The following is an 18218-nucleotide window of genomic DNA, read 5'->3' as shown; positions in this document are numbered from 1 at the left end:
GGATTAAGAACCCTACTTGTATCCATGAGAATGGGGGTTCAATCCCTGGCCTTGCCCAGTGGATTAAGGATCCCGTGCTGCCACAGGCCTCGGCATAGGTCAAAGACCCAGCTTGGATCTGGCATTGCTGTGGCTGTGGTGTAGGCCAGCAGCTGCAGCTCCAATTGGACCCCTGGACTAGGAACTTCCATGTGCCGCAGGTGCAGCACTGCCCTCCCTCCCACCGAAAGAAGTGGAACCCAAATTCCCTAGACTGGAAAGTCAGAGGTTTGCAGAACTGGGAAGAGAATTCTGTTCTTTTGCCTTCCAGTTCATTGGGGTTCTTTTCCCTTAAACTTCAGTGACATATTGAATTTTGATTGATTTCAAGTCTTTTAATTTCCAACTTAGGCTTTGTTTGCCTGTTCATTTTAGTGACTCTCCCATTTTCATGGTCGTGCAGTTTTTTTTCCAGTGTGGACTGCCGCCTTCTTCGCACAGCTGCCCCTCCTACCACACACACATGCTCAGCATTTCTCACACGTGCTCCACACATATTACCCCAGGCAGCCTTCTGGTCAGCAGTTACTCTTCCTCAGGGACCCTTGGGCTTCATGGTTGTTGCATTTAATTCTCTTGCTCCCAAATCTTTCTAAATATCAGAGCCGTCTATAAGAGCGCAAGCACAAAGAAAGAAGACATTTTTATTATCATTGTTGTTGTTTTATAGGGTCACAACCAGAGCATATGGAGGTTCCCAGGCCAGGGGTAGGATTGGAGCTGCAGCTGCCAGCCTACACCACAGCCACAGCAATGCCAGATCTGAGCCACATTTGGGACCTATACCACAGCTCATGGCAACACCGGGGCCTTAACCCACTGATCAGGCCAGGGATCAAACTGCATCCTCATGGATCCTAATCGGGTTTGTAACCCATTGTTCCCACAACGGGAGCTCTAGGAAGCCATTATTATTATGAGAGCAGTTGCCCTGGGACAACTAAGTCAAGGTGAAACCCATAGCCATTGGCAACATAATTAAAAACAAAGCAAAACAAAACAAAAAACAACCACACTCTCTATGGCACACGGCTACCAGCCCTGGTTTTAGTCAGGACAACCCTTCAAAAGGAAAAATAGGAGTTCCCATTGTGGCGCAGCAGAAACGAATCCTTAGTATCCATGAGGATGGGGGTTTGATCCCCGGCCTCGCTCAGGAGGTTAAGGATCTGGTGTGGCCGTGAGCTGTGGGGTAAGTTGCAGATGCAGCTCGGATCCCTCGTTGCTGTGGCTGTGGCACAGGCTGGCAGCTGCAGCTCCAATTCCACCCCTAGTCTGGGAACTTCCGTATGTCTTGGGGGCAGGTCCTAAAAAGCGAAGCCAAAAAAAAAAAAAATAAAAAAGGAAAGATAACCAAGTCCAAATTTGGAAGGGTGGCCACAAGGGTAACATACTGTATAGTATAGTGAGCAGATTTCCTCATTTAATAGGCAGTAATTTCCTAAACCATGTTTTAAATGCAGTTAATTTCTATGAAAACCATTCACTTGGAAAACAGATACATGAATTTATAATTCCACATCCAGACACAACTGCGGTTAGCACTGTGGTGCACAGTGTTTACTTCCATTCTTTTCTATTAATTTGCTTTATTAACGAGTGGTAATTTTGGCATATATTCTAATTTGTATCCTGCCTTTTCGTATTAAAAGTCTATCAGGATTTATTTCATGTTGCTACCACGTTTTGGTGTCTCTCTTTTTTTTTTTAGATTGACAGCTTTGTTATGGAAGAGATGAATGCATATTATAAAAAAATAAGCAAAAAAAAGAAAGCAAAACATACAAATGAAAGCAATCTCTATCAGGATACTCTGGGTGATTTGCTGAAATTCATCCGGAACTTGGGAGAACACATCAATGAACAAAAGAATAAAAAGTAAGAATTTTTTTTCACTCTCATAAGCCATGTATGAGATGAAAATAATCTTAAAATTTCAGGTCTAAATTTGTATACGCTATTTGATGGAAACAAGAAAAGTTATTTTGGTGAAAAGAAAGTAATTTCTCCCTTCTGTTTGGAAAAGGACCATCTCACAATCAGCGATGCCCAGCAGAATCTCATCTTCTTATCAGCTTTTGCTGAGCCTCCTTGAACAGAAGGCCAGTGACTCCCGGGTGAAAAAACACAGGGGGCTGGGTACAGTGTATGTAGCTTTATTAAAAGTGGCCCCGTGCTACTTAAATTAGCTTTAGCTACCAAAAATCTTAGCTGCAAACTCACACAAAACCTGCAGTTTTCAGGGCTTTTTTGGATTTCAGCAGTGTAGATGAGGGGTTGTGGAATTGTATTTTCTCTGTTTTATGGATCCTAAAATTGAGGTTCATGAAAATTAAGTTGCCAATGTTCACTCAATTAGTTGAAGAGTCAGGAGATAAATCTTGTTCTGTCAAATTCCAAAGTCCTTATTTATTCTGCTATAGGAACCAGGGGACCAAAAGGACCTCCAGGGCCCTATGCTGTAAAGGTGGGGAAGGGTGCGGAGTTTGGGACAAGCATGTCAAGATATTTCTGCCTCATTTCAGGATGAAGTCGAGAATTGGAGAACCTTCTCAGTATTTTCAGGAGAAATTTCCCGATCTGGTCATGTATGTCTACACGAAACTACAGAACACAGAATATACGAAGTATTTTCCCAAAACTCACAATCCAAACAAGCTGAGGTGTGATGGAGGTGGTGATGGCCAGACCTAGTGCCTTCTGAATTCAGGGACGTGCTTATTGGCTGTGTGATCCTGGGCAAGTCACAACTCTCTGGGCCTCTTAACTAACCGGATGGCTTGTGGGCAATGAGTTGGATAGCTGATGTGTCAGTTCCTGGCACCGTGCTCAGCATTCCCCACATGTTTACAACAAAAAAAGTATATGCTCAAACTATTCTAGTCCTTTTATAGGAAAACTTAGGAGTTCATCCTAAGATTCCTCTTGTCAATTGCACCAAAGGAGTAAGTTCTTAGACCTCTAATGCTGTGTGCTTTACATCAGTTATCTCATGTAATTCTCCCAACAACCTTGCAAGATAGGGTTCATACCCCCATTCAGGAACTGAAGTGCCTGAGAGACTCAGAGAGTTAAAACTACTTTCCCCAGATGGTATAACTTGCACAAAGCACAAATGGATGTGGTGTTATTGTTACCTCTCCCTCAGGCACCTTAGAACTTAATTACTAGCTCAGAGCCCTTCTGGATGAGACCCAAAAGGAATACATCAAAGGAGATCTGGGTGACTCATTCATCCCTTCAATATTTGTTGAACACTAACTAGTATAAGTCTAAGTAATTACTGTATGAGTTCCATTCCTTCTAGAATTACCTGTGTTAGTCTTCTATGACCTTAAGTCAGTATTTCTCAACTGCGGGCAGTCTTGCCCATCGGGGACCATTGGGCATTATCTTTGACTTTTGGCTGTTAAAGCTTGGAGTAGGCAGTGTTACTGGCATCTGATAGACAGAGGCCAGAGATGCTGCTGAACGTTCTAGGATGTGCACAGGACAGCACCTCTGCAACACAGAGTTACAGCCTAAAATATCCGTGGCACTGAGGTTGAGGAACTGCCTTCAGAGGCTAGGACACAATTGAACTGGTGGGGAGCCCATGTCTGTGGAGTGTGTGGTCCACCTTGTAGAGGAGTGACTCAAATTTGATGTCTTGCTTTTGGATCTGTAGTGAGACAATTCCAGGGTCACCTCCTCAGGAAGCCCTCTGAACGCCTTCACTTTCCATACCTGAGTCTGAGCATCTTTTCTGACTCCCTAGCACCCAGAGCCACATCAGAACGTGCTTCTTCCCCCTGGAACCTAAGCTCCCTAAGGCCAATTATATATAAATTGTAGTAAAATGTCTGCTACATGGTAATGATTAATAAATATTCGTTGAAAATGAATGACCCATCCTCATACATGAATAATAATGCTAGCTTACATTTTGATGGTGCTTTATAATTTTTAAATTCCATCTGCATATTTTTATTTCTTTTAGTTTTCAAAATAATCCTGTAAAGCAAGTGTTGTGATCCTCATTTTGCAGATGAGGAAACTAAAGCTCAGGACAAGTTGATTTACTCTAATGCAGAGCAAGGAAGTGTCACTATCTTGATTTGAAAAGATTTTCTGGCTTGAAGTCTGATGTTCTTTCCATTTATCCTCACTGTCGTGTGGTGGGGAAAATGAAGTTTTGTAATGAGAGGAGTTGGGAAGAAAAGCCAGCGTCTTAGGTTCTTTCTGAAAAGGAGGCAGTTTAAAATGGATGTCACTGAATGAAATTAAGTGCTGGAAGAAACAAACTTAAGGCGTTTCTTTAAGGTTTTAGGAGTAGCAAGATTGCTTTAAGTTTTATTATTGATTGATTGATTGATTTTTTTTAGGGCCACACCTGTGGCATATGGACGTTCCCAGGCTAGGGGATGAATTGGAGCTACAGCTGCCGGCCTTTGCCTCAGCCACAGCAACGCGGAATCCGAGCCAGGTCTGTGACCTACACCACAGCTCACGGCAATGCTAGATCCTTAACCCACTGAGCAAGGCCAGGGATCGAACTCACATCCTCATGGATACTAGTCAGGTTTGTTAACCACTGAGCAATGACGGGAGTTCCCAAGTTATCAAATTAAAATTTGTTTTTTCTGATTTGTAGTGAGTACCTGGATATGACAATCAAATACCCCTTTGTAAAGCATATTCAATAAAACTTGGAATTATCTGACTGTCTGATTTTCTCTGAATGACATTTCCACTTTAGAGAGTAGTGATATGTACAATAGAAATGCCCAATGATTAATTCCAGGGTAAGTTTTAAGAAAGGGCATCATGCTCTTAATGGAAAAAGGAGCCTATTTTCAGCCCTCTGGTAATTTGGGAACAATGCGTACTCTGGGTGTCCTTGTAGAAAAAGAAGGAACTGGTTTTTTTTGCTCTTTGAGTTAATCCTCCAAGGATTTCTGTGGACACTCTACAAATATCACATTCAGTTTCCATTACACAAACATTTAATTGAGCTTGCAGTTCATGTTAGGTATGGTGTCAGTTGAGGTGATTCTGTATAGGGGCTTGTCAATCAGAGCTGCCAGTTAAACAGAGACGAGGGGAGCTTGCCCACCTGGAATGTACTGAACAAGCAACACAGGAGAGAAAATTATGATGAACAGTTACCATTTCTTGAACACCTACTGTTTTCCAGAGCCTATTGTGTTTACATATGACATTCAGCAACACACATGACAGTTATTCCCATTTTACAGAAGATGCAACTCATGCTCAGAAAGGAATGGTAAGTTGCCCAAGTTCATATGGGTAGGAAGCGGAAGAGCCAGGATGCAAACTCAGATCTGCAAGTTTTTCTGAAAAGCCAAAAATAGGGAGTTCAGACCCGTCATTGTGAGGACGGGTCTTGAGGCTTTCGTTCATTCCTTCCCACTGACGCCTAGGAGGTCCAGTTTTCCCATGACCTTCAAAGCAACCAAATATAATGGTCCTTCTCTGTCTTCATCGACCTCACAACACAGTCGATTCAGCTGACTTCCTGCTCTTGCACCTGTCTTCCTCAGCATCCTCTGCACCACATTCACCTGCTTTTCCTCCCCATTGGTTGCTCCTCCACACCATCTTTTGCCAACTCCTTTTCTGCTCAATCTCTAAACATCGAGTGCCCCCGAATTAATCCTCAAGCAATCCACACCCCCCCTTACTCTGTAGATGATCATTTTCCAAATGCCATGACTAGTATCAACACAAATACGCAGATACCATGACCAACGTCATCACAGGCAGATGATATCCGTGTTCTGAAGTCTAGCTTCCCTGATAGACGTTACCATCATCCACCTAATTGCGTGCACATGGCGGGTCTTCGTTTCTTTTTTCTCACACACACCTGGAAATCCAGTCTATTATTAGCAAGTCTGGTGGATTCTCCCACCAAATCAATCCCAAACCTGTTCACAACCCTTTGTGTCTGCTGCCTGGCTGGAACCACCATCATTTCTCATTTGGACTGAGCATTGGCCTTGTAATTAACTACTGTGCTTTCATACCTGTGCCGCAACAATCCCTTCTCCACCAAGTGATTTTGAGAAAATGTCAATCAGATTGGGGCACTTCCCTGACGAAAATCCTTCGATGACTTGCCATAGCAGTTAGGATAAAAGCTAACAGTTCTCCCCACATTCAGGGCCTTATGTGAGCTGGCAGTGTCCACCACTGTGCTCATTGCTCTCGTATCTTTCAGGCCCAATTCCTCCCACACTGGCCTTATTTATGTTTCTCAAGAATGCTGAGACCACCGCCTCCTTAGGGCTGTGGCTCTTATGCTCCCCTCTGCCTGGAGCATCATCCTGCCAGTCTTTGTGTGGTATTACTTGTCATCCCCTAGGCCTCAGTTACAACGTCTCTGCTTTGATGGACCACCCTCATCCAGAGCTGTTCACCACTATCATTATTTCTGATGACATCCTAGCACCATCTGAACATCATCTGAAATTATCAAACTTGTTCACACTAAAAAAATCTTTCTGAACCTATCTACAGAACATAAACAGACTCACAGCCATGGAGAATAGATTTCTGCTTGCCAAGAGGGAGGGGGAGGGAGTCAGATGGACTGGGAGTTTGGAGTGAGTAGATGCAAATGATTACATTAGAATGAATAAGCAATAAGGTCCTATCATACAGCAGAGGGAACTATATCCAATCTCTTATGATAGAACATGATAGAAGATAATACGAGAAAAAGAATGTATGTATGTGTGTGACTGGGTCACTTGGCTGTACAGCACAAATTGACAGAACATTGTAAATCAACTATACTTTAATAAAAACAATTTAAAAAAAGAAAAATATTTCTTCTTTATGGTGATAACATAAGCTCCATGATAGCAGTGATGTTGTCTATTTATCATTATATTCTATCTCTGATACCTAGCACAGTGCTTGGAACAAAGCAAATTTCAATACATTTTTGTTGAATGAGAAAGTAAATGCATCTATGAGTGTAATATTTCCCTAAGCTATAATTATCTCATTATAAGGCTTTCTTTATTAGCATCTAGAAGGCCAGGATTTTTTGCTTGTTCAGTGTGCTTGGTGTTGAATGCATGCATGCCTTGATAAAATCTGTTGTGTTTGGCTGATCCTCCTAGGGGGCTCTTTCGTATTAATATGGGCCACTCAGTGAATGAGGGGCTTTAGGGACCTAATAAAATACTCTTGAAAGGTGTGACTGCAGGTGTCATGGCAGGAGGTAGGACATTGGGATGCTTTCTGGTATATCTCAAATTATTTCAAGGCATTTGCCTATAAGAGAAGCAGCTCTTAGGTCCCTAACTCCCCTTGGCCTGTGGAACATCAAGGTCATACAGCCAGGCTTGTAGAGTCTGTGGTTTCTCCCACCAGCCCAGCTCCCTCTGAAGTTTGTTTCTAGATGAAACTTTCTTTGGTGTCAGCTTGCTTGCACTAAAGGTAATAGCTCTACTTCATATTCAGCAGTGGGCAGCATTTTTGCCTGTATCCCAGGAGCTTGGTACAGTGCCTGGCATGTTATAGGTGCACAGGAGATACTTCTTAAATTCACTGGAATTGAGTAGAACTTTCCAAAATGGATTTTTGGAGGGCATCCTGCTGGAAGTGCAGCCTGGGAGAGAGGTAGGTCTTGGAGCTGACCTGAAGGGCAGCCTCTTCCCATTCCCTGCTCACCTCCACTTTAGGGGATAATGGGTTTCAAGATGCTTTGGCTAAAGTGAAGCAGAACCTCCTTCCGGAGGAGACCTTGGGAAATCCAACTTTCCCTTTTCCTTTCTCTCAGACTCTCAGCATTGCCACCAGGCCAGCCCAGTGCCTGGCAAATAGTAGGTGCTTAATATCGGCTGTTGCTATTATTAATCACCCAGCTCACAGGCTTGCAGCAAATGTTTTATCCTCTCCTCTATTCTCCTGTTACAGGAAACAGAAATATCAAGGAAAAAAGGAATGGTACAAAGTCTCATTTCCTCCACGGTGTTTTTCACTGAGTCATCCTTTAATTGTTTTATGACTGTTTGCTTAGCTCAAGAGCAAGAGAGGGTAATAACAAACAGAGAGAAGTGGGTAGAAAAAAACAGGGATTGGATTTTCTGAGGTCCCAGAGAACCATCAAAAGGATTAGATGTTCCTACTATTTATTTTTATTGTTTTTGAAGGTTAGTATGTGCCCATCACTGTGTTTATCCCTTTTATCCCTGTGAAAATCTAACACGAGAATCCTGAAATGACTTCATGTCTCCCAAAGAGATGAGCCCAAGCCGTGAGAGCTATCAAAAAGACTATCATTCTTTTTTTTTTTCCTCCTGAAACTTCTCTCTCCTGGAATATTAAGCAGGATCTTGCTTTTGTGATTTTTGTAACCTTGAGATAATCAAGTCGGGTTTTACTTAGTAGCTCTTTCAATAAAGACCAAATGAAAGTGACTTAGCAAGAAAGGTTTGCATTTCTTTCATGGTAAAGCCTCAGTGGCCAGGAGTCCAGGAAGTAGGCAGTTATGCCCCATGAGTCATGTAGAGAACAGTGTTTGCTCTTTGGTGCTTAAAGCATTGGAAATACTACAGTGAACAGACCAGACCAAGATCTCTGTCCTCATGGGGGATTAGAGACGTGGGAGATGGAAATAAGCACCCATGAAGCTATAGCGCACTAAAAGGGGATAATGACCAGGGAGCAAAGTAAGGCAGAGTCAGATGGTTCGAAGTTAGGGAGGGTAGGTGAAATTTAAATAGGGTGATCACGTGGCCCTCATCAAGAGGGGAATAATTAAGCAAAGACTAGAAGGAAATAAGAGAGTAAACTTTGGAGTATCTGAGGGAGAGAAGAGGGAAAGCTGGTTCAAAGTCCCTGGGGCAGGATCATGCCAGTGGCCTTGAAAGCAGCTCCCTTCCCCACCCCTAGAGTCACAGACCAGGCCTCCTTGACTGAGCTGCATTTCTCTGGTGGATTTAGAGCCATGCGGAAGACTGGTGAGTGGGAAAACACGAAGATTTCCTCCCTCAAGACATTGGTGTGTCTCTTATGCCCGCGTACATGGTAGCGAAGGGCCCCCAGAGGGCAGTTTATTTGTCACTGTCCTTGAACTGTGTCCTCAGTTTGCTTCTCTACCCTGGTGAGGAGCTAAACTGCGGTTTCTCACAGTGATGTTCTGCTGTCCTCAGGATGAGAATAGCATCTATCCTCCCCCTTCCCCCAGGTTAGGTGTTATAATGCCCATTCAACAGATGTAGCTCTGATTCAGACATGTTCAATGACTGGCCCCGTGTCACACAGCCAGGGACAGGGCAGGGCGAGGCCAAGGTCTTCCCACACTTCAGCTTAGATTCTTATATATTCTTGGTTGGAAAGTGAACCCAAAACAAAATAATACTTGCAGGGTGTTAGGATTTGCTTTTTGTTTTGTTTTTTACGTAAATGAGGTGGATCAAAAATAACCAGAATCAGGGCCTAGTGGTTAAGGATCCTGCATTGTCACAGCTGTGGCTTGGGTTTGATCCCTGGCCTGGGAACTTACACATGCCACAGGCATGGCCAAAATCCGTCCCCATCGCCAACAATGACAAACAACAACAAAAACAAACCAAACCCTCAGAATCAAAATAAACTTGAATTTTAAGACCTAAACCAGTTTTTAAATAAGAGTAATCACATTTGTCATAAGATTAATAGTAGTATCTTGTGAGAAATCTAATTTGTATTATAATTGGTATTATTGAATAAATAATACCATGAGAGTATCAGAAATAACAAACACCTACACTCCCATTACAATTACAAACTATTTTAATTTTCCATGTTTCATCTCAGACTTTGTTTCCATGCATAGGAGAGTCTTGCATAATTGACACGCCATTGCTTTTCCATTCTGATGCTGGTTTTTTACTTAGTATATTGTATCATATTGATTTATAGTAATTATTTAAAATAACTGCATAATACTCTATCAAGTTAAGGTATCAAAGATTGTTTAAATCTTTAGGTTTATTTTAGGTTTATTTTATTTTGCTGCCTCTTACTATGAACAACATTCCTAAAAGTGACCTTAAGCATATAACTTCATACTTTAAAAAATAAAAAAAATATAGTTGTTATTTTGAAAACCATAAAATGTGTGTATATATGTGTATGTTTGATTTAGATTCATTACAGGTAGGCTAATTCTAGAGAAGAAAAAAGAAGAAAATAAATACCACCTTGTAATCCTCACATTTAGAATAATTGCTGTAAAAACACTTCTAGTATTTTAAAGATATTCATTTAAATATCTTTTTAAATATTTAAATATATTCATTACATAATTATCTTAATAATAATTGGGAATCTATTTGGTATATTATTAATAATAGTCTGGGTCATAGCATAATTCTGCTTCACACACACTTCCATTCATGAATATTTTCTCACGTCATTAAATCTTTGTAACATGGACTATGATTTATTTAATTGCATCCTTCTTGTTGGACATTTAGTGTTTTTTACTAAGTCAGTTTGAAATCAATCATTGTACATACCTGTGTCTTGTTTTTAGAATTAAATTTCTAGAACTGACGTAACATTTTTTAAGGGCTATCATATTTTTAAGAGTTTGATATATATTGCCATATTGCTTTCTAGAAGGACTGTGACTTAAAATTCTCCTTTCTCTATAGGAAACTATCTTCCCTCACACTTGACAGGGGTCAGCCTCTTTATTTTATTTTTTTACCTATTTTTTTTTGCCATTTCTTGGGCCGCTCCCGCGGCATATGGAGGTTCCCAGGCTAGGGGTCGAATAGGAGCTGTAGCTGCCGGCGTATGCCAGAGCCACAGCAAAGCCAGATCCAAGCTGCATATGTAACCCACATCACCGCTTACGGCAAGGCTGGATCCTTAACCCACTGATTGAGGCCGGGGATTGAACCTGCAACCTCATGGTTCCTAGTCGGATTCGTTTCTGCTGCACCATGACAGGAACTCCAGCCTCTTTATTTAAAAACAACAACAGCAACATCTTCTCAAATCCACCTCTTAGAGTAATGACAATAAAAACAAAAATAAACAAATGGGACTTAACTATACCTAAAAGTTTCTGCACAACAAAGAAAATCCTAAACAAAACGAAAAGACAACCCACAGAATGGGAGAAAACATTTGCAAATGAAGCGACCGACAAGGGATTAATCTCCAAAATTTATAAACACCTTCTGCAGCTCAATACTGAAAAAAACAAACAACTCCATCCAAAAATGGGCAGAAGATCTACACAGACACTTCTCCAAAGAAGACATACAGGTGGCCACAAAACACATGAAAAGATGTTCAACATCACTCATTATTAGAGAAATACAAAGCAAAACCATTATGAGTTACCACTTTACACCGGCTACAATGGCCATCATCAAAAAGTCTACAACAATAAGTGCTGGAGAGGGTGTGGAGAAAAAAGGGGCCCTATTACACTGTTGGTGGGAATGTAAATTGGTGCAGCCACTGTGAAAAACAGTATGGAGATGCCTCAGAAAACTAAACATAGAATTACCATTTGATCCAGCAATTCCACTCCTGGGCACCTATCCAGAGACTACCATGACTTGAAAAGACACATGCACTCCAACGTTCATTGCAGCACTCTATAACAGCCAAGACATGGGAACAACCTAAATGTCCATTGACAGAGGGGTGGATAAAGAAGAAGTGTTATATATACATAATGGAATATTACTCAGCCATTAAAAGGAATGAAATAACGGCATTTGCAGCAACATGATGGATCTAGAACTTATCATGCTGAGTGAAGTCAGTCAGACAATGAGATACCAGCATCAAATGCTATCATTTACATGTGAAATCTAAAAAAAGGACACAATGAACTTCTTTGCAGAATAGATACTGATTCACAGACTTGAAAAACTTATGGTTTCCAAATTACACAGGTTGCGGGGTAGGGGGATGCACCGAGGGCTTGGGATGGAAATGCTATATAATTTGGTTGTGATGATTGTTGTACAACTATAAATGTAAAATTCACTGAGTAATAAAAAAATAAAAAAGGGTCAAAAAATAAAAATAAAAACAACTAAAAAAAGCTCTATCAGTTTGATAGGTAAAATATTTACTATTCTAATTTTTAACTGATTTTTATTTTTGCCATTATAGTTGATTTGCAGTGTTCTGTCAATTTCTACTGTACAGCAAAGCGACCCAGTTATAAAAGAATATACATATATATTATGTATATTCAATATATATATGTATATTCTTTTTCTCACATTATACCATCGTAATATATAGACATAGTTCCCAGTGCTACACAGCAGGATCTTATTGATTATCCACTCCAAAGGCAATAGTTTGCATCTATCACCCCAATCTCCCAGTGCATCCCAGTTTCTGCCCCTCCTACTTGGCAACCACAAGTCTGTTCTCTATGTCCATGATTTTCTATTCTGTGGAAAGGTTCATTTGTACTACATATTAGATCCCAGATATAAGTGGTATCATATGGTATTTGTATTTCTCTTTCTGACTTACTTCACTTAGTATGAGAGTCTCTAGTTCCATCCATGTTGCTGCAAATGGCATTATTTTGTTCTTTTTATGCCTGAATAGTATTCCATTGTGCATATATACCACATCTGCTTAATCCATTCATCTGTCAATGGACATTTAGGTTGTTTCCATGTCTGGGTTATTGTGAATAGTGCTGCAATGAACGTAGGGGTGCATGTATCTTTTTATGACTACTTCTGAAGCCAAATATTTACTACATATATTTTGGCTGCACCTACAGCATGTGGAAGTTCCCAGGACAGGGATCAAACCTGCACCACAGCAGCAACCTGAGCTGCTGCAATGACAACATGGGATTCTTAACCCACTGTACTACAAGGGAATTCCCCTGAAGCCAAATATTTATATCCTCTATTGATGAATAGCATTTTTGTATGAATGGTCATGTACCTTCACCACTTAAAAAAAATTGAGGTGTTCATTTTTTGTTATTTTAAAGAGCTCTTTTTAGACTAGCGGTAGTAATGCTTTATCAAATATGGTCCATGTATGCCTCCATTTTAAATTCTACTTTTAATTTTGTTTATGAAAAAGTTTGACAAATAGAAATTTCAGATCTTTAGATATTACAATATATCAATATTTTTCTTTCAGTTTGTCTGCCTTGGTATTATGCTTGAAAAGTCTTTTCCCTTTCGAAGACTACATGCCTTCACTTTATCTTTATTCTTTTTTTGAAAAACATTTATCTCCTTAATTTAATAGAAATAATTTTGGTATGCTTTGCTTCATGGCTTTGCTCCATTTTTAATCTTACGTGTGGGTTGATGGCTTCCCAAAGCAGAGAGACAGAGAGGTGAATACAGAGAATGGCAACTTTTGGAGCAGAAACCCACCTTGATGAGAACCAGTAACAGGGGAGGAAAATCTAAACTAACAAATTGCTAGAGGCTCAGTGTGGGCAAGTCTGAGAGATAACAACTCCAGGGAGACTCGGCTGTTACAAGGGGTGGGGATGGCTCACACTTCTGAGTTTTACCTCCAGGAGGTCTACCAGGTTCTTACAGTAAAGGTCAGAGAAAAATCTCTTTGGGCTTCCAACAGGAGGATGGGGAAAGTAGCCACTTTGACATACACCAGAGCAGTCTGAATAAGGAACTATTTTAACAGAACTAACATAGTGGGGTTCTATCAGTCTAACTAATGTGGGGGAAGGGAAGTGGCCAACTTCAGCCTCCCTAGTTTTCCATGTGGGGGAAGGAAAATACAACTGTGGTCCCCTCTAGCCTTCTACACAGAAGAAGGCGAAGAATACCCAACTGCAGGTCCCTCTGGTCATCTTGAACCATGTAAAGGAGTGAAGGAAAGGAAAAACCAAGAATTGTGAAGTTAACAGCTCAGCAGCATAGGCTTACTAAAAGCCTAGGACCTAACCTAAGACTATAGGAAACTCCTCCCTCCTTTTGCACCTCACCACTACATTACAAAAGACCTATTTAACACATTCCTTTTACCGAGTACAATATAGCTTTAAATAAAAAGTTACATGGCCCACTAAAAGGTAAAAAACACAATTTAAAGAAACAGAGTAAGCATCACATTCAGACCCAGATGTGGCAGGGATGCTGGAATTATCAGACCGTGACTCTAAAACCACTATGATTAATATACTAAGGGCTATAATGGAAGAAGTAGCCAACATGCAAGACCAGATGGGGAATGTAAGCAGAGAGATGGAAATTCTAAGAAAGGATCAGAGAGAAACGCTAGGGTAAAGAAGACTAAAAGATGAAAAATGCCTTTGATGGACTTACTGTAGACTGGACATGGCTGAGGAAAGAATCCCTGAGCTTGAGGATTTGTCCACAGAAACTTCCAAACCTGAAAGGCAAAGAGAATATAGACTGGGAAAAAAAAAAAAAAAAAAGGAATGGAATATCCCAAAATTGTGAGAGAATTACAATGGACATACATGTAATGGGAAGCCCAGAAAGATAAAAAAACCAAAAGAAATATTTGAAGAATTAACATCTGAGAATTTCCCCAAACTAATGCTAGACACCAAAACAAGAGGAAACTTAGAGAACATCAAGAATATCTACCAAAAGACCACGCTTAAGCCATATGATATTCAAACTGCAGAATATAAAAAATAAAGATCTTAAAAGAAGCCAGAGGAATAAAACACTTTACCTACAGAGGGCAAAGATACGATTTATATCTGCGTTCTCCTGAGAAATCATGAGAGCAAGAAGCTAGAAGAAACCTGGCCTCTCTATATCTTCATTACCTCGCCTGTTTTAAGTCTTACAATTCCTAACCCAGCTGTTACAAAGTAAGTGCTCAATAAAGTTTCAAGGATATTTTGAAATATCAGCTAGTGGCTCCGGGTGTGACTGTAGAGGGCACAGGAGGAAATCTTTTTAGCTTCAATTAATGGTAAATATATAACATACTGAAATCCTCCAAAGGACTACATATACATTAGGAATTAACTGGAACTTTGGATTCCTGGCCACACAACCCACCATGGACCGTGTATCCTGTTGGACGAAGTGCGTTCAGAATTTTTCTCAAGATTTAGCACTTTATTTATACCACGCTTGGCCAACCACTTCCATCATGTTCTGAGAAATTAGGGGAAAGGCACAAGAGGGGCAGCAATGAATATCCCTAGCCCTACCTCTGTGCCTGGCACTGCGTTGTTCGCTTGGCCTGCAAGAGCTCAAGTAAGTCTCCAAACAACTCTGTGAGGTAGACATCATCACCGCCGTTTCACACCCAAGGGTGTCGGCACTCAGTGAGGCTGGGTGATGTGCTGGTGATACTGACGTCCCTAGGCAGTGGAGAGGGGACTGAGAACCAGCCTGCCTCATGGAGAAACTGGAGCTCTGAAGGAAGGGCAGCAGGGCCTCCTGGCCTGGACTCGGTCGGTCAGGGATGCGGCTATGGGCCAGAGCCTCTGGATGAGACTGGCTGGCCTGTGGTCTCTATCCAGGATGGGAAGTAGTATTTCCACTAATCTCTTGAATTGGAAGTGCCTTGAGAATCCCTCTTGGGAGCAATATACTGATTCCCTGTGTCCTTTAATGTGAGTGTGGGAGGCCCAGGGAGGGTCACTGTGGACGTCCTTTATTCTGGCTAACGATCTGCAGTGCTGGTTGGGGTGTAAGGGTCAGGGTCAGGGCTGGCCCCCAGGGGTGCTGCACTCAGGAGCGGCCCCCTCCTCTGCAGTGATGCCCAGATCAGTAGGAGGCACTGCAAATGAGGACAGATGTCTTCTCATACTGCTATAGAAAACAGGGGCCGTTTACGCCACTCCTGGGCACACAGAACTGAGAAGGCTCCTGAAGGTGGAGGGGAGATCGCTCAGGCTCTCTTGCTCTGTTTTCCTTTGCCTCTTTGTGTCATCCTTTGTCTGAATGGGTTGTGTGAGCTTCCTTAAAACATATAAAGTTCTGAAAGCATCAAGAATTACTGCACATAAAAAAGTTTCATTAGAGAAGTCTGGTATATTTTCTTTATTGTGCTGGTCACACTTGTATTGCTTACTGATTTAATTTCCTGGTAAATAGCACCGTCTATTCTAATGGACTGTGAGGTTGGTATAATTGGCTGTCAGGTTAGTGTAGGCATGAATTGCATGTTCTGTTTTTTCCACTCCATTCCCAGCACCTGGCACGGTTCATTTGCTCATGCATTCAATGCATATTTATGAGGCATCTATTACCTGCATGTCACTGAGCTCTGTGCTGGAGGTATGAAGAAAAATAGGTTATGGCCTCTGTCCTACAAAAGTATATAGTCTAACAAATGAACTTATTTCCAAAACAGAAAGAGACCCATAGACACAGAAAACAAATTTATGCTTACCCAAGGGGAAGCGGGGGAGGGATAAATGACGAGGCTGGAAATAACGAATACACACTATTATGTATAAAATAGATAACAAACAAGGACTTACTGTATAACACAGGAAACTATACTCAATATTGTATAATAACCTATAAGGGAAAAGAACCTGAAAAATTTGTATATATATGTGTGTGTGTGTGTACATATATGAGTGTACATAACTGAATTACTATGCTATACACCTGAAATTTATATGCTACTATAAATCAACTGTACTTCAATAAAAAATTCAAGTATATAGTCTAGTGGGTGAGGCTCATCATAGACTCTACTGCTCCCGATTATCCCTCAGGCATTATTTTACTATTTATATTACCTTAGATCTCCAAAATGGGGGGAAAAACGTGTTGCAGAAACAGGGAAGGGCGAGGAGAGAGAGGAGACAACAGAAGGCATCACCGTGTGATGTCTCTAATCACCCAGTGAGGAAGAAAGGGCAGGGCGGTTTAGACAAGTGTGTAGCTGGAGGATGGAGTCCACGCGGGGGAGAGGCAAGAGATGAATGTGGAAACCTAGCCTGCAGTTGAGTTGTCAATGGCCTTGTGTCTGCCACTAAGGAATGGAGGCTTTTCTAATCAGGCAAAGAAAGGCTGACAGCCAGCAAGGAAACAAAACCTTAGTTTCCAACCATAGGGTCTAGATTCTCCCAACAACCTGCGCAAGCAAGGAAACGGATCCACCCCTAGAGCTTCCAGCCAGGAGCAGTCCGCAGTACCCCACATGAGCCTCATGCATCCCAGGTCAGACTTCTGACCCACAGAACTGAAAGACAGTGATTTCAGGTTGTTTTAAGCCTCTAAATTTCTGGTCATTTGTTATGGTGGCAACAGAAAACTAGAGGAGAGCAGCTTCCTTACCTGGCTCTTCTTCTGCCCTTTCCTTGGGGGTTTGCGGCTCCTATGGGTCTATTGTCCTGATTTCTCCTCTTCTTTCATTCCACCTAAGTTGACCCAGGACCCAAACATAATTTTACAGGGAAAGAAGAAGCTTAAAGCAATGTGTTGGGCTGCGGGCCAGGCTCACCCACAGCCAAGTTTTGTTTGACCTGCGTTTGTTAGAACAATTCCAAATGTTTTGTTCGTTTTCCTTTTTCTTTTTTCTCTTTTTCCTCCTTCCTTCTTTTCCTCCTCCCTTCCTTCCTTTTCTTTCTTTCATTTTTCCCCCCCACATAAGCAGCTCTGGCAGCACTGGGTTGGCTGGCTAGAGCTGACGGTTGAGGTCCCCTCTGAGTTGTATTCTGCAGCTCATCACAGCCTCTACTGCTCCTGGCATTACTTTACTCATTTATATTACCTTCCTGCATTCTATAGGTGAATGACTTTGGGACACTTACCTAATTCTGATGTTAGAACATGCTAGCTCTGGGAGCTCTGAGATAAGAAACTGTGGAAAGAAATCAACAAGACTAGATAAAAGAGCAGAATTTTTTTTTCTACTTAGAGTTGTCCTTGTTAAGTGTCATGAGGCCTTTTAAATAACATGTTTGCATGTGCCTGTATACCGCTACATGAATATACCTATGGGAGAGTGCACAGCAAGAGAGAGAATTAAGAAACGGACAAAGATCAGAGTTTCAAATGAATCCACCACAGTTTCAAATGAGTCCACTAAACGATCTTTCTTTTCTTCAGTGGGCCTAGTCAGTCTGAAAACAATGACAATAGGAGTTCCCTTTGTGGCTCAGCAATAATGAACCCAACTAGTATCTGGCGTTGCCAGAGCTGTGGTGTAGGTCGCAGATGCAGCTCAGATCCCAAGTTGCTGTG

General features: G+C 41.4%; 1 protein-coding gene and 1 long non-coding RNA gene across 4 annotated transcripts in view; one reads left to right on the top strand and one right to left on the bottom strand.

The window, feature by feature from the left end:
* Window positions 1-3923, top strand: part of RNASEL (ribonuclease L) — a 16044-nt gene extending 12121 nt beyond the window's left edge. For all 3 annotated transcript variants that reach the window (XM_047752660.1, XM_047752662.1, XM_047752661.1), the window contains 2 exons: window positions 1751-1917; window positions 2565-3923. In XM_047752660.1, the coding sequence (XP_047608616.1) occupies window positions 1751-1917; window positions 2565-2733 (336 nt within the window). In that variant the 3' untranslated portion in view covers window positions 2734-3923. The remainder of the gene's footprint in view (window positions 1-1750; window positions 1918-2564) is intronic.
* Window positions 1-18218, bottom strand: part of LOC125110961 (uncharacterized) — a 27405-nt gene extending 9187 nt beyond the window's left edge. Inside the window, exons 1-3 of the long non-coding RNA XR_007130778.1 lie at window positions 17310-18218; window positions 16411-16444; window positions 14352-14418 (exon numbers count right to left, since the gene is read on the bottom strand). This is a non-coding gene — a long non-coding RNA (uncharacterized LOC125110961). The remainder of the gene's footprint in view (window positions 1-14351; window positions 14419-16410; window positions 16445-17309) is intronic.

This window comes from Phacochoerus africanus, chromosome 11, assembly GCF_016906955.1.
Source record: "Phacochoerus africanus isolate WHEZ1 chromosome 11, ROS_Pafr_v1, whole genome shotgun sequence".
In the NCBI taxonomy this organism is placed as follows: Eukaryota; Metazoa; Chordata; class Mammalia; order Artiodactyla; family Suidae; genus Phacochoerus; species Phacochoerus africanus.
This window is presented reverse-complemented; position numbering and strand designations above follow the sequence as displayed.